This window comes from Homarus americanus, unplaced genomic scaffold (assembly GCF_018991925.1).
Source record: "Homarus americanus isolate GMGI-L3 unplaced genomic scaffold, GMGI_Hamer_2.0 scaffold11022, whole genome shotgun sequence".
Lineage (NCBI taxonomy): Eukaryota > Metazoa > Arthropoda > Malacostraca > Decapoda > Nephropidae > Homarus > Homarus americanus.
The window spans coordinates 9,076,945-9,104,449 of record NW_024737068.1 but is presented as its reverse complement, the minus strand read 5'-3'; the positions used below and the strand labels follow the sequence as shown (position 1 = coordinate 9,104,449).

Sequence of the window (27,505 nt, the reverse complement as noted above, 5' to 3'; positions counted from 1 at the left end):
GCAAAAAACAAGAACGAAATGGTTATAAAAATTACGGATGTGCCATTGTCTGCAAGGCGGTAAAGGATCAGACATTAACCTGGTCAATGACATCACTGGTCAGTAAATTGAGGAAATCAATTCAGTCCAGGAGCTTCTCTCTATTCCATGTAATGAATCTTGTGATGTTTATGACACTGTGCAAGTTGCTCTTCTTGGGGTGGCTCTTCTTCTGTACAATTACAGGTTGTACCTCTCTAGTCCGGCAACCTCGGGACCTGACCCGTGCCGGACCATGGAAATTCACCCTTTTCCAGGATAGATAGTGACTTGTGCTTACACTTGGAAGCACTAGCACCACTTTCTCTGCTTCATGGTCTCTTTGAAGACATATTGAAGGGTTAAATGTCGTACAGTAGCTTCTCAAATTTCACGTGTTTTTAATTCGACGTTTTTTATTGGAACACAAAAAACAAAATAATTTAAAATTTTGACGGCGGAAACTCGATTTTCGACGGGTTTGAAAGGCCCACCAACGTTCAGACGACGTGCACAATCATGTAAACAGCGTCATTTCTCTTATGTACAAAAGATTCATTATTGTTTATTACTGAATGTCTTTTTGATTGAATTAATGTTTATGTGTGCAAAATGGGCAATACAATTCATTAATAATACGTAGAATATTAAAACACACAAGGAAATGAGACAGCATTGTTTTCGTTGATTACAAAACAAGTGACTGACTGGTTCTACATATAAAACTGAAGAAAATAAGACCCTGGTTGTAGCTGTAGTAAAATTAATATGGTTGTTTTAAGTAATGTTAACAAATGGAACAATAGAAGTAGCTAACGATAATGGTAAAGAACAGAGATCGGGTATGGGCAAGATATGTGAAAAACATATCACACATTTCTACATAAGAATATGAAAAGCAACACTCATCAGATATAATTGCCTATAACCTTCGTATATAGGTCGACCCCGATTTTTTGACCAAGAAGTCGTTAATTTATCATATTCCTCGTTTATAGGTCGACCCAAGTTTTTGAGGGTAAAGGAACAACAAAACCTTCAGAAAAACACTACATCCTATAAACTTGTTTACCATTTATTATTACGACACTTTACACTGAAACGCGGGTAGTTTCAACAAAAATATTGTATATTTCCATTCAAGTATTTATTCAAGTCAGTTAGGAGGGAATATTAATGTAATACAATAGTTTTTTAACTGAAAATCATTAGAAAAGCGATTACGGTAACATATTTTGAATGAAAGAAAGCAAAAGTCATTGTTTTTGTCACAATTATATCCCACTTTCCACTGTAATACGTACGTCATTTCAGCAAAAAATATTACATTTCCGTGAATGTATTATATCAACCACAGTATAAATAGAATATCACTAATATAACAGTATTTTAACTGAAAACTATTAAAAAAATGAGTAACATCTCTTGAACATCGGAAGGTTTGGTAAAGTCTTTTGTTTTCATCATGTAGTTTATCCTAATTTACATTGAAATACATCATGTTTCGGCAAAACTACTATTTATTTCTAAGAATATGGAAATGTAATATTTTTGCTGAAATGACGTACGTATTATAGTGGAAAGTGGGATAAAATCGTGACAAAAACAATGACTTTCGCTTTCTTTCGTTGAAAAGATGTTACCGTAATCGCTTTTCGAATGGTTTTCAGTCAAAAACTGTTGTATTACAATAATGTTCTATCCTAATTCACTTGTGATGTAACAGTTTTTTAACTGAAAATGATTCGAAAAACACGTGTACCGTCTAGCTGATACGGCAGAGCCCTGGTCGCGGAGGCTTTGTGTTTGCATCGGCCCTTCTTAAGCAGCTTTTAATTTTAGAGTACCTTGAAATTGTGTTTACCGGTATATTCTTATTTTCTTGCTTCTTATTTTCCAGAAATATGACAAGTTTGTATACAATACAATGTTACGGTACTTTTAATTTACAAGTATTCATTTTTAAAAATACAGAAGACACCAAACAAATACCAATACTACGGATATTTGCGTGACTCTCCCGCCAAAAAAGACCAAACAGCTGGTACTTTCTCCCTCAGCCCTACCAAAATTAGCCCAACGACATCTTTCTTGTTTATTCTCTTCCAATTTCTCACTTTAACTGGTATTTTTTACTTCATATTGCCTACATCAGATAAACTACAGTAATTGAGGTTAGACACTGTTATAAATTTGATTACTGGGTCCTGGCAGGTGCCGTTAGAACCACCTGACCCTACCAACAGTGTTGCAAGTCAGACAGCATTTTTTTTTTTACATTTTTGGTGTCTCCATTTGTTAATTTTTTTTTCTGTGGGGTTTGCACAATAGTAAACTGTTTTACCTACAGTATTGTAAAACGATTTTGGAAAAGAAATACTCGGTAACTTAAAATTTTAAAAGGAAAATTTTGAAACTAGCAACTGTGTAGATGACCTGACTCATCATATTATGTCATCAAGATTAGCCCACGTGTATATTTCAAATTGGGTCTTGTTATAGTGTAGATGTGCTTGACCCATATTCTCTTCAGCATGGATTCAAGAAGAAAGTTCACAGCAATGTTCAAGCTGAGAGTGATTGAATATGCAGAACAGACTAAACTGTGCAGCAGCAAGGGAATTTAAGGTTTCCGAAAAAAGTATTAGAGATTGGAGAAAGCTCTCTGCACAACTTAAGCATATGCCAAAAAACAAATGTGCTAACAGAGGAAAGTGTAACAAGTGGCCACAGTTGGAAGTTGAAGTGGCAAAGTATGTCAGTGAAAACCGACAGAATGGATGTGGTGTTTCCCGAGGATCAATTCGAATCTTTGCCTTGAAACTCGCAAGGAAATTAGGCATCACAGATTTTAAGGCGAGTCATGGTTGGTGCACAAGATTTATGAAAAGAAATGATTTTGTACCGAGACGGAGAACGAAAATATCACAGCGTCTTCCACAAGAACTTGATGACAAGGTTATTGAATTTCATAGGTTCATAATCAAACACCGGAAGAAGAACTCGTATAGACTTTCGTGTATTGAAAACATGGACGAAACGCCCATGAATTTTGATATGCCAGTCAGTCAAACAGTGAATAAAGTTCGTGAAAAAACAGTTTTAGTTAAAACTACTGGACATGAAAAATCAAGCTTCACAGTTGTGCTATCATGTATGGCTGACGGCACAAAGCTGACGCCTATGGTAATATTTAAAAGGAAAACAATTCCAAAGCAAAATATTCCAAAAGGTATAATCATCCATGTGCACGAGAAAGGATGGATGGATGAAGGCGGCATACAAGTATGGCTTAAAAAATTCTGGAACTTTAGACCAGGGGGACTGCGCAAAGAAAAAAGTCATCTTGTGTGGGATACGTTTCGGTCACATCTTGTTGACAGTGTTACTGTTGGGATTAGGAAGAAAAACACTGATACAGCTGTGATTCCTGGTGGATTAACAAGTCTTGTCCAACCACTGGATGTTTCCATAAACAAACCATTTAAAGATGCGGTAAGAGTGAAGTGGAACAACTGGATGATGGAAGGCGATAAGACATACACAAAGGGAGGCAACATCCAAGCTCCATCACTAGCAACATTATGTGAATGGATTGTAGAGGCCTGGGATGCAATCAGACCAGAAATTGTGGTGAAATCTTTTAAAAAATGTGGGATTTCGAATGCTCTTGATGGAACAGAAGACGACTTGTTGTGGGATTATGAGGCTAATGAGAGCGTGAATGAGGATGAAGATATTGATGATCCTATGGCTGACGATGGTGTTGATCCATATGACGATGCTGTTCAAGGAGAGGACTGGGAGGAGCTGTTTGGTGCTGCAGATGATGACAAGGAAAATGATTTTGATGGATTTTAATGAAAATATTCAGAAATATGGTATCGTAGTATTTGTTCAAGTCAATTAGGATAGAATATTATTGTAATACAACAGTTTTTTTAACTGAAAACCATTCGAAAAGCGATTATGGTAACATCTTTTGAACAACGAAAGAAAGTGAAAGTCATTGTTTTCGTCACAATTTTATCCCACTTTCCACTGTAATACGTACGTCATTTCAGCAAAAATATTACATTTCCATATTTATTTCTGAGAATACATTCATTCAGGCACAGTTAAGGTAAAATATACTTGTGATGTAATATTTAATGAAAATATTTAGAAATAAGGTATCGTATTTTTCTTTTGTTTGAAATTTAATTAACAAAAATTTATGTATCTATAAATAAACTTTTAAAAATGAATACTTTGTTTTACATACTCCTGTGCATACCATACCATGCATTTGGCTACTTTGGGCTTGCCATGATGACGCAAGAGAACTGCCCTGGCAACTGTACCGACACTCGTAGCGGGTGGCGCGTTGGTGCGTCGTTTCCATTGTTTACTGGTAAATATTTTTCAACCTAACGAAACTATTACCCGTATAGGGGTCGACCCCCAACATTTTGCCAAAAAATTTGTTCTTAAAAACTCGTGCTATACACAGCGTATATCGGTATTACCGTTCATATATATTTTAATTAATGTTTCTGAATTTTTTTTATTGAATTAATGTTTGTGTGTGCAAAATGAACAATACAATTCATTAATAATACGTGGAATATTAGAGGAGACGAGACGGCTGCCGGCATTGTTTTCGTTAATGCTTACAAAACCAGTGACTGATTGGTTCTACATATAAAACTGAAGAAAATAAGACCCTGATTGTAGCTGTAGTAAAATTACTGTAAAAAAATTAATATGCGTGTTTGAAGTAATGTTATTTAATGTAATAAATGGAACAATATAAGTAGCTAACCATTAATGGTAAAAAAAAAAGTGAGACTGCGCGTATGTAAGTGCGCACATGTGAAAACATATCGTCATTACTCTACATAAGAATATGAAAGCAACACTTATTTACTGCTCATATATATTGAAGGGTTAAATGTTGTACTCTGTATAGACAAGCAGAGAGAGAGAGAGAGAGAGCAGCCGAACTGCTGGATGTAAACAAACCTTAATTTCCCGCGGCTTTGTTGTTGTTTTAAGGGGATTAGCCCGCCCGGGCATAGGTCACTGACCCACATTGGGGCCTGAGGGGCAAAAATTTAATACTCCTGTAATAATAATAATAATAATAATAATAATAATAATAATAATAATAATAAAAAAAAGCTGCCTATCTACCTATTAGACATACTAAAATCGTTCCAGACCACGGGAGTTTCCGGACCACAGAATGCCGGACTAGAGAGGTACAACCTGTATTCTAAATTGTATATTATTAATGATGAAACATACACCATAAGAGGCTGATCATCCGAGAATATATTGAAACAATAAAAAAATGTGTACGCGGCAACAAATGGTACCACCACCACCGTGTTAAATTATATATTGTATTTTCTTTATTTCATACTACTGTATATGCTATATTATTTATGATGAAACATACAACATAATAGGCTGATCATATAAGAATACTGTATCATAAAGAATAAATAAAATCAAACTTGCAATCTTGGCAATGGCTAGTCCCCCTCCCCAACATTTATTCACCGTGTCACCTCATACCTATTAGCCCTTGTTAGGTCTGTGTCAATATGATTAGACCACTGTACAGTATCCCCATTAAAGACAATACTGTACATAATAAATAAGGTAATACGTGAACTGTATCCTATAATTAAAAAATATATATAAACTACTTGAACCGTCATTATACCACTGTATTATATAAGAGATGCATTTCTGATGGTGTATTTGAAAGGTACAGATATTAAATAATGAATAAAAAATAAACAATATTTTATCATGGTATAAGAAATGAGTTAAAATGCTCAAAAGCAATTGAATATTCACCACTTTAATTTAGTTAAAGTGTTTACCAAGACTAACATGAACAGCAGCTAAAGCAACAAGTATTTCTTAAAATGATCCCTCGTGGTAAGTAGCCATCTAACTTGTAGAATTCAATATGTCAAAATGCATCAAGTCATATTGGTCAGAGGATGAGTCAACGGCAGTTCAGTAAGAATGTTACTTGATTATGTTCATTCACCGCGAGAAAAAACATGATATAACCGAGTGCGAATATAAAGAGACGATTATTTGCCAAACAGCCTAATATTCTCCCTGTAAGTGCTGTAAGATGGTGGGAAAAACAAATATTATGTTTTCTCGAAACCTTGCTTGGATTTTACAGATTAACTCGTTCATATTTCTTCTAATTCCATTGAATTTCATTAAAGATATTTCAGGGTTTACTCCAACTAGAAAAACTGTTGCTATACTGATAGTTCAAATAAGAGGAGAAAATATTATTTTAATAAATAATTACTAGATTGATATGCTAGGCAAGTGGCAGACTCCTCATGCCTTGATATACAGACAAGACATACGGCATATGACAGTAGCACAGAGATCAGAGAGGGCAACAGTACAGCAATGTTTACTGGCTTTTAACAGGAATCCCTTCAGTAACAAAAATTTCAACTGACCCCACACTGGGAATTCTGGGTAAACATGTAAGTCTCATGTGACCGTCCATAGGTCATAAACATAAAATGTGTTCAATTTACATATTCAAAACAGTAAACTATTTCTTAAAATAGTCATTTCAATTTTGAGACAATGAGAAGAAAATACCGGTAATATCATCTTTAATACACTATTACTTACAACATACAGTGTGGCTAAAAGCTCTCAGATTATCAGTTATGGCAACATCCAAGGTAAATCCTATAGGAATAATCATGTTGAAAATATATAACACATCGCAAATAATCATGTTTAGTGGTGTATGAGCACAATCTAAAGCTACTATATTTAGTTTAGAGAAAAAGTATTGTCTTTCACTATCACAGTAGAATTGAGGACAAATTTTACATTTTTCACATAATCTGTAGTGTACTCTATGGCTATGGTCTTTCTTTACTTTTAGTATTATTTAACAAAATTCAGACACAAAACACCCACTTGAAAATTAAATTTGTTCCCAAAACAATTCCAAGACAAAATTATAAACACAAAACTGAACCACTAATACCAAATGAAATTTCTGAGGAGTGGTACAGGACCGTCAAGAGCAAACTATAGCTCATACTGTATTACCAAGGCATTTGTATGACATTATGTGTCATGACTGTGAAAAATTTAGTTGTGGTGTGGGATCATGTGATGGCTGAAATACCACGCACTCATCATTCTGTCACTTAATGTAACTTGCTGACAAATCCCAAGACCCTTCAGACTTTTATGCCCTTAATGCACGAGTCATAAAAGCAAGCATGAACTCTGCATGCTTCACAGATGGGCGCTGTAAACGGTTCACCTAGCACAGGATGTAAGGGGGTGCCCAATAAACTAGCCCCCTCGGGGGCAATCTAAAGAAAAATCTATAGCAATACAGTTTAAAGATGAAAGACTGGTGGCAGTATGGCTTATTGAGGTGAAAGTAAAATGAACATGGTACAGGGTATAAAAATCTAGGGCTTTTCTGTGATGGCAGTCCTCCCATGATAAATTCAAGAATGATAAATTCAAGAAAGTTTGAAGTACTGCACAGTACTATCAAACTGTATATAGATAGCCCAGATTGCTCGTTATTGAACAACTATAGCAGTAAACAAAATACAGCACTATACTTAAAAAATCTTTCAAGACCCTGTGTATTAATATTTACATTTCTATAATACAGTACAGGTACCTGTACTTAGCTTTTCTGAGGTGAACATGATACACACCCTAATATAGTAACAATAAGTTGGGCTTATATATACTGTACTTACGATGCCATGGTTGAGCATAGGGATGATCAGTAGATGCAAACACTGATGTTCCAGCAATAACCGAGGGATTACTACAGTTTTCTTGCAACTAGCAGGTACAGTACTGTAGTTTACTTGGGTGTTAATACTTTGCAGCAGTGTTAGCCATTTCCTGTTAGATAAACGAGTTTATTAATCCTAACATAAACAACTACAAAAAATACTTAAGGATATCTACACTCAACAAAAACTTCTTGAACACCTGGGCACAGTGGATGTGAGAATGGACACAATGGGGCTTGTCATCTCGGAATGGTTTCAGATTGCAGTGATTAAAGCATTCCATAAGGTTTTTGGCGAGAGTATCATGACTCAAAACTGTTCTGCTAAATACTGTACTGTATAAGAAACGACACATTTTTAGTATTTGTGATAAATTATGTGAAAGAAATATGAGCATGTTGGTGTGCTTATAACTACAGTACGGGTTACACCAAAAATAAATTAGTCACTAATGTAGGTTATGTATATAAGCTACTGTGCCGAGTAGCAACCCTGTACATAAGCTACTGTGCCGAGTAGCATTTATATACAGTATATAATCACGTGGCAACATTGCCCCGAGGCTGCCATATGGCAAGGCAGCTTCAGTCTGACTGTGTGAGCCGTGCATGGCACACGCGAGTCACCACTTGTATTTCTCTCATCCATAATAAACGGACTCAGTGTTACTCAGTGTGTCCCTAGCCATCACTGCATTCTTCAGGGCACACTAGTAACCTTCAACTAAATAATCTACATATTTTACAGTACTTTGATCACTATACTCTCATAAACTTGACAAAAATGAGTTTTGTAGTTAATATCCTCCCAAATGTGTACACGATGTGCAGCAGATCCGTAAATACAGTATGTACTGTACATATCTGTAAAAAGATATATTTTTCTGATGGCAATTATTTTAATTACAGTATTAAGATACAAAGCTCTTGGGTACATTTTATCATCAGTTTCCATAAAAAACATATATGACAAAAAATCTGAAAAATATTTTAGTGGTGGTCTTCTTTTTCTCTCAGGAAGGACAGAGATGTGACCTGAGGGATTGTCCTTAATTCAGTAGGTCGTGTCTGAATTCCCTTCTAACTAATGCGACAGATATTAACAATCATAAGTTGCCACTGATACCGACTGACTGAACCATTGATATGAACAGGCTGTCATCATGCCATGACAAATGATAATAAATTTCATCTCCATCTCAATATGGTTTACTTCTTCATGTTGTACTTTTGTTTAATGTTTATCTCCTTTTATGAAATATATTGAGTATATTATAAGGTTTTATATTTATGTTTTTCATATTATACTATACAGGACGTATCTACTTTTTTTTCAGCATTCTAAGCCCACGAGGAGCCTTTTATGTTTTGTAACTTACTTATAACTTTTTGACTAGGGTGCAGTATATACTAGCATGTAATAATAATACTGTAGCTTTTTTTTTTTTTTTACACTTTTGCCAATTGTTAGCTTACTATGTAGACGGTCAGTCGAAATTAAAAATGTGAGTAGGTGTATCAGACCTGGACCCAATGCTTGAAAATGGTAATTACACAGATTCTGTTCTGACCAGGAGAAGGCAGAGGCATTGAACAAATTCTTTTCCAGTGTTCACAAGAGAGGATGCAAACAATCTTCCTGCATTTGAGGACAGACGGTTTGACAGTGCTGACTCACAGTGTTTCTCAGAAGAGGGTATAAGAAATAAATTGTCAAATCTATAGGTTCATTAGAGTACCAGCCCTGACATGGTGCATCCCAAAATATAAAGACAGTTATGCAACGAGCATGCAAAAGGTCCCCAGTGATTGGAAAACAGCATGCAAGTCCTATATTCAAAAAGGGGCGATTGTCACTCCACAAATAATTATAGACCAGTAAGACTGACCAGCATAGTGTGTAAAGTGCTAGAGAGCATTATAAGAAATGCCATGAGAGAACATCTACTTTGTAAAGGACTGCCATCATGGTTTTAAGATGGAATGCCCCTGCTGAACTCTTATTACTGAACTCAAGGTACTGGATGTTTGGACCCAAATTCTGTAACAGAGCAGCAATATCGACAGTATATATCTAGATTTTGCCAAGGCTTTCGACAGTGTACCCCATGAAAGGCTAAGAATTAAATTGGAAGGGCACAGGAATTGGGGAAGTGTCCTAGCATGGATCAGAGACTTTCTGCATGATCGCAAGCAGTGTGTGGTGATTAATGATAAGAAATCATCATGTGTACCCATAACAAGCTAGAAGCTGTACACTCCTCCATACAAATGTTTGCAGACAATGCCAAGTTATTCAAGGAAATTGAGAACTCTTGGGACAACCTGCCAGTGTGTTGTGACAGCTCTGAGTGTGAGCTCTTTCAAGGCCAGACTTGACCAACAGAGCAGGTTCAGATATATTCAGGAGTCAGTGCATGCCCAATACTTGCCAACAGTGTGTAACAGACGGCTAACGTTTGGTGGGAAAAAGGTTAAAAGTAAAAAAGTATTATCCTGTTCGAGAGTTCTGAATTGTACAGTATTTGGGCATGTATGGGCTCTTGAATGTACAGTACCTGGAGCTCAATATTCATGCCATCACAACAATCTCCGACAGCTTATTCCAAGAGTCCATGTCTCTTACTCCTAACAAGTTAGCTCTGGCGGTTTTCTGTAATGTTATCTTTTAAATTGAGGCTATGACCCAGTTGCTAACTCCTGACATGCATACAGTATACCTGTACACTCGGTAAAAAAAAAAAATAATATACAGTATATACTGTATATATATATACTGTATAGTATAGCCCACCCGGGCACAAGTCACTGACCCCCATTGGGGCCTGGGAGGCGAAAATATAATAATAATAATTATAATAATAATAATAATTACTGTATAATAATAATAATAATTATAATAATTATTATAATAATAATAATTATAATAATAATTATTATAATAATAATAATTATAATAATAATTATAATAATAATAATTATAATAATTATTATAATAATAATAATTATAATAATAATTATTATAATAATTATAATAATAATTATTATAATAATAATAATTATAATAATTATTATTAATATACTGTAATAATAATAATAATTCATAGGATCTAGGTCGTGTTTCTCACTTTATATCTTTTTTCATTCTTGTATTTCTTTATTATTATTATTATTATCATTAATACAGTATTATTATTATTATTATTAATACAGTATTATTGTTATTATTATTATAAATTTTATTATATTTTATTATTATTATTATTATTATTATTATTATCATATTATTTTATTTTGGTGTACTGTACTGTATTTTTTTTATTAAAAATTTTATTTACTATGAATAATTATTATAATTGGTATTACTATTACATTTTCGCAGGCCCCGATGTGGGTCAGTGATCTATGCCTGGGTGGGCTAATCCCGGTTTATATAAAAAAAAAAAAAAAAATTGCTCCAAAAATTTTTCGGTTTTCGGATAAAGGGTTGTCAACCTGTACTGTATGCACAATTGTGTACAATTGTTTTTTATACCATGTGAGGGTTCAAAGGGAGATAGGTTGTTTAAGGTCACGTATACCTAGTCACCCCACCCACCCAAGATATTGAAGATGGGTTTAAAATATAATCCAATACATACTGTACTGGTCACGTGCTGAAGTGCCCCGATTGGGAAAAGCAGTAATTTTATTCATTATGATCGAAAAGGGAATAGTGCATGTCCACCCATTTTTACTTTCCTCTGAAGGCTAAGGTCAACAGTACAATTTAGGTTCATATCTAATCCCTTTTCATTATTTTTAATTTATCTTCATCATTATTTTTAATTTATCTTCTTTGCCAGTGGTTGGCCGGTCACATTTGTTACACGTCTGCTAGAACTGGCTCCAGAATGTACCCAGTACTTGAATCTGCACCAATGTTTGAAAAGCTAAAATTCAGTGCCACCACAATGCTCACTAGCAGATTATTCCAAGAATTAACAAATTTCACTCTAAAACAGTTTACACCCAAGCTGTGACCTCTAGTGTGGCAAGCAACTGCTGGCTCCGGGTATGACTTATCGACTGAATACTGTAATGTCCTCCGAAGTGTATATTGATTTTTAATACGTAGTCTCCCCTTGCTCATTTTTATTGTCTAGAAACAGTACTGTAAGCTAAGCAACTGCAGGCATTCAAATCTCACTGGGTACAGTACCCATAGTGGTGGTGGTGGTGGTGGGGGGGGGGGGGGGAAATAAAGGGCCTTGAAATGCCATCGAGCATTTTAATTTTTTTACAAATGGCATTTAAATGCCTTAGAATACGATTGACCAACCTAGAAGATTATCCGAATTAATTCATTAAACTGCTAATGTACCTAGTGATTCACAAATTACATTCAGGAGCAGTAAAACTAGAGTACATATACTGTGCAATATATTTGATATTTCACTGTACACCTCAAAATATATACTGTATAATGTACAAGGTTGAGAATTAAAATCATTTGCTCTACATTTCATTTTATTAGATTTGGTTACATAAAATTGGTCATTACACTGCAACTGGCAACTGCAGAATTACTACAAAATTAAATTACAGTATGGTACGTACAGTATACACGATTTCAGAAAACTAGTACTGTACAGCATATACAGTACAGGTATAATCACAGGCAGTATCATGAACATGGTAATTTTTTTTTTAATCTTTTTTTTTAAGATAATCTATTTTATGTAAATATCCACAGTACTTCACTATTTTTGTGGCCAAATTCAACTTGCAATAACAGCTTACTATTTGTTCCCTTTGATTAGAATATTTAAATTAAATCCTTGGATACCACCAGCCAACTACTGTATAAAACAACTGTTACTTCACTCAAGTTTAGTCGAATTGATGCCAAAATTTGATGCCAAAATTATGTGAAATATTTAAACAAAAACACAAATGTTAATCACTTTACTTTTATCAGGAATGCGCGTCAACAAAAAATAACCATAAATCCTTCAAAAACCTTACCGGTAAACCACAAGTTTTCCCTAATCAGTTCATTGGTGAAAAACCTAGTTTTAAAACATAATTTAACACCTATACTCAGAGGGAATGAATGCTTGTTTGACACTTCATGATCATTAATAATAATTAAATCAAAATAATTTCCATGTGTGGATTCTCTCAATCAAAAACACTTAGGTTTTTACAAGGTGAAATATTTCTTCATACTTCACCTCGCAGATTATACAGTATTTTTTAACAGTTTAATGGGGATTACAAGGTTCATTCAAACTATTAATGTTTAAACATTTCAGTCAACTTAACAGTACTGTACATTCTTTTCCACTAAATATTCATACACTTCAGTCAATAAGAAGTCCATGGAAATATTTCAACAAGGCTTCACCCGATGCTTGGTTACAATTCCCACGCACTCCCTGGATGACAGCTACCTCCTCTTTCAGTTTTTCCAACAATTCAACTCTTTTCTGAAAGTTGTGGCGTTTCTGCATCTTCTCGGACTCTATCATTAGGTCAATGTACTCCTTCGTTGTCAGAGGATTAGGCTTTAGAGCAATTTCCTCTAACCGTTCCACATGACTCTGGGCTTCACGTATCATGGCAATGAGAATCTGTGCATGTTGGTTAATATCATTCTCTATGGCATTAATGGCACCTTCTTTATCAAGTTTACCTTTCTGGGCATTCTCATAGCGGTCTAGCAACTCCTGCACTGTGCGCGTTTCCTTTATCCATGTGTGCTCGTATCTAAATTTCATGTTCTTATGCAAATCCCAGTAGCACTTCTCGGGACACACATGACAGTAATTATTTGTCATTGCCGCACAATGAGCCTTGTTGGCATCATCAGGAATAAAACATGGAAAATGACAAGTCATATTACACTTTATACAATTTGTTACATGCTGTTTTGCACCCAAATCTATCTTAGTTATTTTGGGAACTTCAACTTCCTCCTGATAATTTGCACTCCCTTTCATGTCATCATCAAGACGCGCCAACATATCCCTCTCCTGGTTCAAGTTTGTAAGCTTTCCCAAACCTAGATGAATCTGATTCTGTAATCCAACTACAACCATCTGTAAACGACTACGTTCCTCAAGCACCTGCTTGGTAAGTGTCAGACTTGCTGGAGTAGTCTTTCCCAACTTCAAAAAGAAGTTAGTCATGCTACGGAATCCCATCTCCCAGAATAACTTGCAAATGTAGGCAGAGTCCTCATCATCAGAATCCGAGTCATCACTGCCACCATTCTCAGTACTGTTTCGAGCATACAGTGCACTGTTGTTGAACTTATAGAACCCAGAGTAGTGGACTCCAGCTTCAACAAGAGCATCCAAAACTGGCGGAGTTTTGGCATCAGCGAATGTAGCCATTATATATATGTTATCTTTAATGTCTTTACCAAACATAGATGACAGGCCATCATAGACATATCTCTGTGTTTGAGTTAAGCGAGCAGCGGAGGAAGGAGTAACAAAGCCAACTCCATCTACTTGATCAACACCATAATCTTGCTTGAGAAATACCTCTAGTTGATTCATCATTTCCCGGTCACGCTGAATACCTCGGGTGTCCCCAAAGCCTGGAGTATCAATCAGTACATAGTTGTATTCAAAAGGCATCCCAGGTAACTGGTAGAAAGCATAGGCAGTGATCAGGTCCGTTTGGCTCTCAGCCTGTGAGCGCTTAGGGGCATTTTTGTCATCAATTAGCACAAGTCTGAAGTTATCAGAGAAGTCGATACAATATATGAAGTTCACCATGGCATTGATTAGGGTCGTCTTACCGGTACCTGTTGCACCCACCAAAAGTATCACTTTAGTTGGCCTGTTTGTCTTTTGTCCAAGGGACAACATCTGTACCTTAGCCTTGTCATCCTTATGCTCCTTATTCATTATCATTTTCCGTATTTCAAGACCTTCTTGTGTATCATGTGGTTTGCTGTAGCTGTCCCTTGCACGCAACTTCAGCTTCTCCTTATCATCAAGCGAGGCTGTAGAATTGGGTATTGGCGCCATAGTCTCCACAGATGAGGGCTTCCAATTCTGTCAATATGGAGAAACACGATGCCATCAATGCACCTGCCGTATTCCTCACCATTGTTGTAAAATTCACAATTCATTCAAAAGTGTGTACTGTATTGCAAAGAAGGTTAAACGAGGTAAGAAATAAATAATTTCCACTAAGTCTATGAACGAGTTAAATGTTCACCTTCCAACAGAATTTTAACATTAGTATTTTCCCTAAGACTAATGTGGAAGCCCTCAACATTTGAGGTAAGGTACATTTCATTTTATCCAAACTCATTGGGACCAACACCTTAAATGTACATATGAACAGGGTACTTCAAAATTTACTGAAAAAGCAGGGCATGTTAAATTATTTTTTACATAATTAGTATTATATACTGGATGAAAGTACGTAAAATCAATTTAACCTCCATGCCTTCAAGGCAGGGAATAACAATGTGGTATTTCTTTGTGTTGCTTTTAAAGACAACCATGCAATAGATTGGAACCAAGCCCCCCCCCCCCCCTTTTCTTTTCTTTTTTTACAAATACAGTAATGTACAATGATTTTATGAAACTTAGGATAGTAGAATCAATTTGTATACAAAATTTTAACAATTTTAACTAGGGTAAAGTGCATGTTCAAGCTGGATCCTGTGATGAGAGCCTTGGTGGTCTCTTCTGCCTAAGGTGCTCAAAACCCTACAGGAGGTGATGGGTCAGGTGGGGTTGGGGTGAGGTATTGTTAGCGGTCTTCACAGTATATATGGAGCTTATGTAGTGATGAATGTGCCGATCTTTGTCACTATACTGTGGTGTGACAGTTGTGACCAAAATTCTTTGGAATAAACATTGTGTCGGCCATTGTGGGTTTCTTCTCATAATTGATGCCTGGGTGAATACAAGATCCCCAGTCATTGGAACAACTATGCAAATCTTATATTCAAGAAGGACAATTGTCACTCCATAAATAATTATACGCCAGTGGGCTTGACCAGCATAGTGTGTAAAGTACTAGAGAGCATTATAAGAGATGCCATGATGGAACACCTACTACAAAACAACTTTGATGGGGACTGCCAAAACAGTTTTATGCCGGGACATTCCTACTAACACAATTTGTCAAGGTACTAGATGTTTGGACCCAAATTCTGTAACGGGTGAAAATGTCGACAATATATACCTAGATTTTGCCAAAGCTTTCGACAGTGTACCCAATGAAAGGCTTAAAATTAAACTGGAAGGGTGCGTGTTTTGGGGAAGTGTCCTAGCATGGATCAGAGACTTTCTCCATGATCGCAAGCAGTATGTGGTGTTTAATGGTATAAAATCGTAATGTGTACCCATAACGAGCAGGGTTACCACAAGGCAGTGTATTGGGTCCGTTGCCATTTGTTTGTCTCATTAATACATGCCATAAGTTATGCACTCCTCCATACAAATGTTTGCGGACAATGCAAAGTTAATCAGGGAAATTAAGACCCAAACAGACTGAGAACAGCTGCAGAAAGATCTCTGTGAGCTTCAAGAGTGATCGAAGAAATGGCTACCAAGATTCAATGTCACGAAATGTAATGGGCTGCACCTTGGTCGTACCAATGGTAAGGTGGTTTATCATATATCCCAATGGGATGAAAAACTCTATTAAGAGTCCAAATGTGACAAGGACCTAAGTATTTATGTTGACAAAGAATTGTCAGTCGAATTGAAAATATCCAAAGGAGAGCCACCAGACTGGTGCCTACAATCCGGCACCTCGGTTATCCAGAGAGATTACAGCACCCGCACTTCCTAGCTTAAACTTCAGATGGACAGGGGGTCACCTAATCGAGGTGTATAAATATCTCATAGGGCACTACTCGGTCCAGTGTCCATACCTGGAGCTGGTGGACGCTCGCCCCAATAGGTGGTCACAGCTCAAAGTTGAAGAAGCCTCTAGTCCAGAAAACTATGAGGGCTAACTAACTTTTTCCGTGGGAGAACTAGCAAACGCGGAGGTATTACCGCCTGGGAAGATATTGGAAGCATAATGTGTTGTCTAATGGTAGACCCTGCTGCCATATGGCATCACGAAAATTGTGACCAAGTCCCAGGTTGTTGATCTGACTTTCTACTTCATTTATACACAATTGCAGGGTCTCAATTGTTTCTCTTACTTTGACAACATAACACATACAATTCATACATACTGTACATCGTTTCTCTCAGTTAATTTTTTAATTTATTTCTTTAGTGTTCTTAATTATTATTATTGTTATTAGTTATTATTAGTTATTATTAGTTATTATTGTTATTAGTCAGTTATTTTATTTTTATCATTTATCATAAATTTTAATTACTATGAACAAAGTATTATTATTACACGTTGACAATCCCTTATCCGAAATCCTTGGGGCCAGAGGCATTTCGGATTTTGGAATTTTTCGGTATTCATTATGGCCCACCGGGAATAGATCGCTGTGGGAGGGCATAGATCGCCGTCCCACATCGGGACCTGGGGAAATATTATAATAATAACTGTAATAATAATAATAACTGTAATAATAATTTATAGGTCAAGGTTGCATTTCTCACTTTTGATCTTTTTTCATTCTTGTATTTATTATTATTATTATTTTATTACAGTACAGTATTATTGTTATTATTATTATTAATTTTATTATACTTAATTATTACTATTATTATCATTATTATTTTATTTTGGTGTACAGTATTTTAATTAAAAATCTAATTTACTCTGAATAATTCTTATTACTCTGTATTATAATTATTATTACCATTACATTTTTGCCCACCAGGCCCCGATGTGAATCGGTGATTTATGCCCGGATGGGCTAATCCCCGTTTAAAAAATAAATAAAAAAAAATGCCCAACAAAAAAACTTTCGGATGAAGGGTTGTCAACCTGTATTATTGCTTTTCAGCCCCCCAGGTCCCGATGTGGGTCAGTAACCTGGGGGTCCGACTAATTACCCAAATGTAGCCGCAATGAAGTCAAATAATGGTCCTACATGAATAAATCGGACTGCCAATCACTTCTCGACTAGTATTTGGTGTCACAAAGTAAAAAAAATTGGAAAACGTAATTTAATCCGAGTTAATAGATCGCGTGCCTGCATGTACCGAGGGAGCGAGTAATTACCCAAATGTAGCCACAATGACGTCAAATGATGGTCCTACAAGAATAAATCGGACTGCCAATCTCGACTGGTATTTGGTGTCACGAAGTCACAAAAAATTGGTAAACTTAATTTAATCAAAGTTAATAGATCGAGTGCATGTACCTTACCTAACAACTCAGATTAAATTAAGTTTGCCAATTTTTTGTGACCGACGCCAAATAAGAGAAGCGATTCACAGCCCGATTTACGCTTGTAGGACCATCATTTGACTTCATTGCGACTACATTTGGGTACATTTGGGTAATTACTCGCTCCCTCGGTACATGCACGCGATCTATTAACTCGGATTAAAGTAAGTTTTCCATTTTTTTTTACTATGTGTGACAAAATACTAGTCGAGAAGTGATTGGCAATCCAATTTATTCATGTAGGACCATTATTTGACTTAATTGCGGCTACATTTGGGTAATTAGTCGAACCGGTAACCTGGGGTTAGGGTCATCTCGCACCCAAGACTGGAAACCTTGGATGCTAGAACAGTGGGTTTAGAAGGGAAAGTAGATTCTGGCAGGGCAACAGGAAGTGCCACTGAAGTGAAGCAGGAAGACAACACAGGGAAACCAGAGCCTGTTGGTGAACTTATAAGAGGAACTAAATGAGAGAAAGAAGAGGGAAAACAACATAGTGGTATATGGTGTGCCAGAATCTGGATCCCCAACAATGAGCGAAAGGATTGAGTGATAAATCTTATGCACTGAACCTAATAAAAGAATGTGGCATCACTAGTGGCCAGGAGATAATAGTTAAAGTGATTAGGCTGGGTAAATTTATCCAGGGAAAAGCTAGACCTATGCTAGTCAAGTTATCTACTGCAGATATAAAGGCCAACCTATTTAGAAACATCAGGAACCTGCAAGGTAATATGAAATTCCAAGACATAAGAATAGCCAATGACTTAACTAAAAGGGAGAGAGAAAATGAAGCTGTTTTATGGCAGGAGGCAAAAAACTTGATGGACTCCGGGAAGGGGAGAGACAGAGTGGTGGGTCCTCCGTGGAGGCGAAGAGTCGTCAAAATAGGGGTCCAAGAGAAGTAGTGAGGCTCAAAGAGGAGAAACATGTACATACCAGTAGTGTAAATAGTGTAAGGAAACTGATTAAATAGGAAAAAACAAGAACATAATGTTAATGTAGGTAAATTTCTTTTATGTTTAATAATGTGGATGTGTTGAGTTCAGACAAGTTAATAGAGTTAAATGCACAGTTGAAGGAGAAGGAAAATACTCCGCAAGTAATAGCCCTACAGGAGGTACAGCCAAAACACTATAGATATGAACAGATTACAGCAGAATATAACATCGAAGGTTCTGACATTATAAAGCAAAATCTCCTTAATAAGGAAGGGAGATATAATATATATTAGGAAAGGAACCAAATTTTAAAGTGTTGAACTTGATACTAAGTTTTGTGAATATTGCTGTATAGAAGTGCCATGTAGAAGTGGTAATTTACTATTTACCTCCATTTACAGAAGCCCTAATAGTGATGAAAGCAATAATATTAATTTGCTCCAACTTATGCAGGAAGTCAATGATAAAAATGTGCTTTATAAAATAATTGTAGGTGATTTTAATCTTCCACAAATAAATTGGAGTAATTATACTTCTGTAATGGGACTGAATGATGTTGGTACCATGTTCATCGAGAAAGTACGGGACTGCTTTCTCACTCAACATATAGAGGAAATCACCAGGATAAGCGGAGACAGCACAGGCAATACCCTTGACCTGTTGTTCAGTAACGAAGAATCTATAGTAGGAGATATCAAGCTGGAGAGTCCACTGGGAAAGAGTGACCATGCCTGTATTTATTTCCATTGTGACATACAGGAGATGGAAGACGAACGTAAAAAACAAGTGTACATGTATGAAAAAGCAGATTACCGACTGATGAAGCAAAGGCTTACGATGGAGTGGATCCAATACTTATCATTGGAACCAGATATTGGAAGAAAGTGGAATAAGTTCAAAGGAAAATTCCAGGCAGTCATTGACAGGTGTGTCCCTAAGAAGATAATCAGAGGACTGAGGGTTAGCAGAAAAGAACAAATGAAAAATTACCTATGAACAGGAAGCTCTGGGCTAAAGTGAAGAAAAAACAGAGACTGTGGGAGACTGAAAATAATGAAAACGAAGTTCAATGAAAGAGCATGCACAAGGGAAATGTATCTGGAAACTGAAAAGGAATACAGGAGATTAAATAACAAGGTCAGATGGGAAACTAGAAACATCTTGAAACGCAAAGAACAAGAGATTGCGAAAAATGTTAAGGCAAATCCAAAAGTGTTCTGGAAGTATGTACAGACAAAAACAAGAACAAAAGCTAGAATTACAGATCTTTACAAGGATGAGGAAAAGTACAGAAGACTATGAATGATCAGACTGTGAATGATCAAGAAAAGGCAGATGTACTTTGAGCAATTTTCACGAGTTTTAATTAAGGAACCAGATAGGGGGATACCAACAGCCAACAAGAAAGAAGTGCCAGCTCTTGAACACCTGGAGATAACCGAGGGCAAAATAAGAATGGCGATTCAAAAATTGAAGAGACATAAGTCTCCCGGTCCAGATGGGTTACATCCAAGAGTCATTAAGGAGATGATGGAGGAACTACTTTAGCCTCTGAGGATCTTGTTTGAAAGCTCTTTTCAAGAAGGAAATATACCCGAGGACTGGCGTATTGCATATATCTCAGCTATCTATAAGAAGGGAAGTAAAAGTGAACCAGGAAACTACAGGCCAGTCAGTCTAACTAGTGTAATCTGCAAATTAATGGAGTCAATATTATGGGAAGAGATGATATCCCATATGAAAAAATATGGACTGTTTAGTAATAAACAGTTTGGCTTCATTTCCGGCAGGTCAACAGTCCTACAGTTGTTAGGGTACTAGACAGGCGGACGGAAATTATCGACGAGTCAGGCTGTGGACATAGTGTATTGTGACTTCATGAAGGCTTTTGATAGAATACCCCACAAAAGACTATTAGAAAAAGTATCTAGTTATCGCACTGATGGAAAATATCTTGATTGGGTAAGGAATTTTTTTTAAGTAAGAGAAAACAGAGGGTTGTGGTAAATGGAGAAGTATCTGACTGGAGAGTGGTCACTAGTGGGGTCCCTCAGGGTTCTGTCCTCGGCCCCCTGCGGTTTGTCCTTTTTATCAATGACCTGCCTAAAGCAATTTAACACGACAGTGAGGTATATCTATATGCGGATGACACAAAGATTTTTAGGAAAATAGAACGAGATGAGGATTGTGACATGCTGCAGGAGGACCTGGATGGGATCAGGGGTTGGACTGAGAAGTGGATGCTGAACTTTCACCCAGAAAATAGTAAATACATGAGGATAGGAAGAACAAAAGTTGCTGACCATTTATATCATATGTACACCACGATCAAGAAGACCACTGTAGAGAAGGATATAGGGGTAGTCATCGATGATAAGCCGACGTTTTCTGACCATCTAGCTGAGAAAATCAACAAGGCTAATAAAATAGTGGGCATTATTAGAAGAACTTTTGTTCATCTGGATGCACCTATATTCAAGGCTCTGTACACTGCTCTGGTTAGGCCACACCTTGAGTATGCTAATCAAATTTGGTGCCCATATCACATTAAGGATATTGAAGCAGTAGAGCATGTACAGAGGAGGGCTACCAAATTAGTACCACAGATCAAGGATTTATCTTATGAGGAAAGACTAAGGGAATTACAGTTACCGACACTGGCGTACAGAAGATCTCGTGGGGACCAAGTGGAAACATACAAGATAGTGTGTGGCATTTATGACCAGGCATGTACAGCAGTCGTTCCAGATGAGGGAGGCTGACACTACCCGGTGGAACTCAAAGAAGATCTACAAAACAAGAGCGAGGCTAAATCTCAGAAGACACTCGTTCACGAGTAGGGTTGTCAACAACTGGAATAGTTTACCTGAGTGGGTAGTGAATGTGGGGACGGTGGAAAAGTTTGAAGCAAAATTAGATAGATACTGGAAAAATCAACAAGTATATAATTTTAGGGCACAATTATCCGCCACACACAGCCACCGTCTGAGTAGAGAAGAGGCTATTGAGCTGGAGTCACAGGCGTGAGCCTCTTCCAGAAGATCACCTGTGAGTACCCAAAAAGTCGACTCGTACCCAAGATAACTTGCACCCAATTAAATTGAAAATGTACCTGAACGCGCTCTAGTGTTGGTCAAGTCACAACACTTTATGGTAGATTGTTCCAGAGTTTACAACCCTCACTCCGAAAAAGTTTGCCCTGCACACTTTAAACAACTAATATTGTTGGTAATTTTATCGGTTAAATACTAAAAACATATAAATTTCCGACGGAAAAATGATGAAGTTTTTAAATTGTTATTACTACATTTTTTTAACGGGATTAGCCCACCAGGGCACATATCAGGGACGAGGGCGAAAATATGGCGTAATAGTAATAAAAAAGGAAAAAATTTGTGGGACAGTTACGAGGAATAAAACCTATTATAGATTATTTAAGGTTTCATTTTTTTTAAACCCCGTATTTTCCTTCTACTGTTGAGAGCCTTGCCTACTTTGAACAACTACGTTAGTATGGTTGGTATGTGGGGGGGGGTCATATTTATTTAAATGCTGGAAAATTTTAATTTTCCGACGGAATTGTTAGAAATTATTTTTAATTTTGGTATTTATTTTAATGTTCGCATTTTAACATTATAACTATTTCTCTGGTGCATTTATGGGTTTTCTTTAAACATGACATTCATTTCCTTGGGAAATTTGTAGATTTCAAGGAAATGACTATCCGGTAATTATTGACTAAACCGCCTGCGCGCATAACTCCAATATGTCAAGGGTTCGATGCTCGGCCCGGACACACGTGTGAAAGGCGTTATCCAGTGTGACCCTCACTACCAACCACCACAGGATTTCCCAGTTTCCCCCTGTACTAACACTGGATAATCCGCCCGAACGGCGAGTACTGTAAGCCAAGTGGCGAAAATTATATTAGGAAAAAAAAACGCGAGCCTTAAATGTATGCACACATCTGTGAACTATGAAAACACCAGACACTATTGTAATTATTTTAGATAACTTAGTTTACAGAAAATAAACTTACTTCTTTCTCTATGTTGCTGGTTAAGTCAACTCGCGATCAAGATGAAAGTTAGTAGTGGTTGGATGCAGGTCGACACTACAATGTTTGTCCCTTGAGCAGCAGCTACACGTCTTGACGCGGGAGCGGCAGGAGGACCAATAACTACGGTGAGCGCCGAGCGTTCCCAGACCAGCGGGAGTGCGACACAAAACTCACTCCAGTCAGACACAGCGTTGGTGCTGACCAATCATAACGTTAAGAAAATTTAGCCGACCAATGAGAAAGAATTATCACCCAATTGTGGGACGGAACAATGACGTCTCGAATACCCCTACTGACGCTGGGGGCTGTGTGGAAAGTGGACGTGTATTGGTCTTGTGCTCAAACAAATCAAGGGGTTGATAGACAAAGCATAGTAATATAAGTTGTAAGGTGAGGTTTCAAATGCTTTAGGAAATAATACCTCGCACTTGTCAAGCACTTCCCCATTACCTGTCAAGCACTACCCCCATACCTGTCAAGCACTACCCCCCTGTCAAGCACTACCCCCATACCTGTCAAGCACTACCCCCATACCTGTCAAGTCAAGCACTACCCCCATACCTTTCAAACACTACCTCATTTCCTGTCAAACACTACCTCATTACCTGTCAAGCACTACCCTCATTACCTGTCAAGCACTACCCCCATCACCCCCATACCTGTCAAACACCCCATTACACTACCTGTCAAGCACTACCCCATTACCTGTCAAGCACTACCCCATACCTGTCAAACACCTGTCACACTATACCTGTCAAGCACCCCCATTGTCAAACTACCCCATTTCTGTCAACTACCTACCTGTCAAACACTACCCCATACCCCCCATCCTGTCATACCCCATACCTGTCAAACACTACCCCAACACCCCATACCTGTCAAGCACTACCCCATGCCTGTCAAGCACTACACTATACCCCCATACCTGTCAAGCACTACCCCCCGCCTGTCATAAGCCCCATACCTGTCAAGCCCCTGTCAAACTACAATACCCCCATACCTGTCAAGCACTACCCCCATACCTGTCAAACACTACCCCCATACCTGTCAAGCACTACCCCCATACCTGTCAAGCACTACCCCCATACCTGTCAAGCACTACCCCCTCAGTAGTGTATTGTAGAAATAATACACCAGTTTTAAATGCGTTATACTTCAATGTCTGTGTATTATGTACACCTGCCCTATTAAATACTGCCGTGTGACTTAAGGACGGTGTTTATACATTGTATTTGCAGTGTCTGTATATCGTATACCTGTACAGTGTATGTATATACTGAATCAATGTGTATATGTATGACTACTGAATTATGTATCTTTCTGCTACCTGTATATCATTGAACCAATAAGGGATGAAGCATGGTGCAAGACTCCATGGCCCAGCTCCCACTCCCGCTCGTTGACGTGGTAGGAAATGTCATCGATTTGCCGCTTGGAATTTTTCTATGAAAATTCGTATAAATTGGTAATGAAAAATCAATCTTTTAATGATGATGATTTTGGTAATGAACATTGTTAAATTTGGTGCTGGGCAAGTCTGGTGAATGCACTTAAGTAAAACGAAGCCATACATGCCCGCTGCAGTTTCCTCCATTCTTATGAGGTTGAATATACTATAAAAAAATAGAAACATTTTAAGAATAATTACCACACGCATCACGATATAGAACTGTGTATTAAATAAAAAATAATGATAATTTGTTTTTCCTCGCCATAGTGTACGTTTTTATAACATCAATAAAATGTGGTAATGAAACATTCTATTGGGTTTTTTTTTGTAATGAATTTCGACTCAGACGGTAATGGTTGTAAAATCAGGGTTGGCAGACCTGTGGCAACGGGAAGCGTGGGTGACAATGTAGATGCTGAACCTGTACTGTACGGGGCGAAACTACAGTTGATACCGTCTGTGACGCAACTGTAACGTTCAGGTGTTTGTCAGAAATGTGTCTGTATACATTACGTATCTACACTGTATATACGATGTATATTTGGACGTATAAAGTTGCATACTTGCACTTACTATATACATTGTATACACGCACTCACACACACACTTATATATATATATATATATATATATATATATATATATATATATATATATATATATATATATATATATATATAGTCTTTATACAATGCATACCTGTAGTCTATATTGTATACCTGCATATATACAATATACATTGAATACTATATATATATATATATATATATATATATATATATATATATATATATATATATATATATATATATATATATATATATATATATATATATTGTATACCTGCAAACATATACATATTGTATTCTTACATGCATATAACAAGCTGCATACATTGCATAAATGAGAACTTGTATGACGATTTAACTGGATACGTTTCTGTTATAAAACCAAAGGTGTTGCCAACCTCCCCGCCCCATAACAATGCCCCCGCGTCCTGCGGGGGTGAAGGTGCTGGACCTGTATACAACGTAAGTGTTGGTGGTGCAACTGTACTTTCTTTAGTGTTTGTACCTTAAAGATTGTGCCTTGTTGGTTGATGCTGCAGCCACTGATAAGAACAAACTTATGCTACGGCACAAGATGAATCGAGTTTTTGTTCAGTAAAATCGAAATACAAGTTCGAAAAATGTTTAGGTTTAGGGGTGTTTGTAGTACCAAAGTATTATTGAGTGCAATCCCTGGCAGGGACAGTCGTGAACAAGGGGTCATCCATCCAGTGTAAATTATACTGGCCTCAGGCCCCCCGACTCTAAGGGGCCCCCAAATCCAAACATTCCCGAAGTTGAAGCATATAAAACATGAACTTCGTTCAACGATGTCCTAGCAACGTCTCAATTTTCTGTCTCTTATGAACATTGAATGTGTTATTTTGCAGAAGTTTAATAGTGATGAAATCATTGATAAATTTTGGTATATTTTGTTCTTGCCTCAGGCCCCTATTAAGCTTAATTCCGGCCCCGAGTGTAATCCTACAAGACACCAACGGATTAATATTAGGGATTTATGTGAGTCCTGAGAGGGACATTCCTGGACTGGGGTGAGGATGACTTATGTCACTTCATCCCTTTGAGATGTATTAATGTTTTTTGTATCTCAATAAACGTATCAATCAATCAACCAACGGATTCTGGGTACTCTTGTTTTATTACTCGACCCGGTGAAGGTCCTAAACAAAGAACAGACAAATCGATCGAACGGCTAATATGCTGACAGTGGTGAAATGATGAATAAATAAAATAGAATTAAGTTCATAATGTTTGAGCACGTAATACGTACAGTGCGAGTGTAGCTGTACAATGTACACAGACCTAGGGTTGCCATACGTCCGTATTTTCCCGGACATGTCCTCCATTTAGGTCTCGAAATCTTCATCCGGAAGGAATTTTTGAAATTCTTCAAAATTCCGGAATTTCAGCTTCCATCATTTTCTCCACGGAAAAAAAAACCATGACACTGTAATGACGAGAGAGAGAGAGAGAGAGAGAGAGAGAGAGAGAGAGAGAGAGGGAGGGTGGAAACCGTAGAGGTCTCGTTCAGTTTTCGTCAGCTGGTAAGTAACTTGTACGCCTGTACGGTGTTGTCAACTTAGCTGTCAAATATTTGATTGATAAGGGGGTAGAAGTTGATGAAGTGTTTTGACCAAGTTAGTAACCTGAAGCAGTTTGTGGAAAATTACAAGAGTGATGAAGAATTTAGTAATCTGCCAGCACAAAAAGTGGACCAGATACTTTGAAAAATCAAACATTGAATGTCACTCAGAATTGCTAAGAATTGCACAATTCTTCTTTGCTATATCATCTCGCAATGCAAATGTAGAAAGTTTTTTCACTGATGCAAAGCCAATGGACAAAGGAAAGGAACAAATTGAGTGTTAAACAACGAAAGGCATTCTAACTGTACAGTACAACTTCCGAGAAACACCTTGCAGTAACTTCTATACCTTTCTAGAGAACAATCAGCCAATACTGAAAAAAGATCCGATCTACAGAAAAGTATGCGTGGGCACACCACACACAGTGGGGGGAGAAGACAGCAGCTAAGGGAATGAAGATGTTCAGCCTTAAGCAAAGGTAATTTTTTTTTAAAGATTTCTATACCATGTATGTTGTATATTAGCCTGTGTGTGCCGGGCGGGAGGGGGGGGGGATGTCCTCGGGAGCGTCCTCTTTTTTGAAAGTTCAGATATGGCAACCCTAGGTAGACAATGTTACAGAGTGCAGGTATACGGTATATTATTGTAGGCAATGCGGTGACCGGATAAAACCCCAACGGACAAAACCCCAGTCTCATTTATAAAATATAAAATAAAACACTTTTATGTTTAGGTT

General features: G+C 37.2%; 1 protein-coding gene across 4 annotated transcripts in view; it reads right to left on the bottom strand.

The window, feature by feature from the left end:
- Window positions 1-23,320, bottom strand: part of LOC121872938 — a 48,564-nt gene extending 25,244 nt beyond the window's left edge. Inside the window, exons 1-2 of one of the 4 annotated variants that reach the window (XM_042376074.1) lie at window positions 23,144-23,320; window positions 7,797-7,947 (exon numbers count right to left, since the gene is read on the bottom strand). In XM_042376074.1, the coding sequence (XP_042232008.1) occupies window positions 7,797-7,804 (8 nt within the window). In that variant the 5' untranslated portion in view covers window positions 7,805-7,947; window positions 23,144-23,320. Of the gene's footprint in view, window positions 1-7,796; window positions 7,948-12,328; window positions 14,894-23,143 lie in introns of those variants that run through there. The other 3 variants (XM_042376075.1, XM_042376076.1, XM_042376077.1) reach the window with 3 other exon arrangements.
- Between the last annotated feature and the right edge of the window lie 4,185 nt (window positions 23,321-27,505).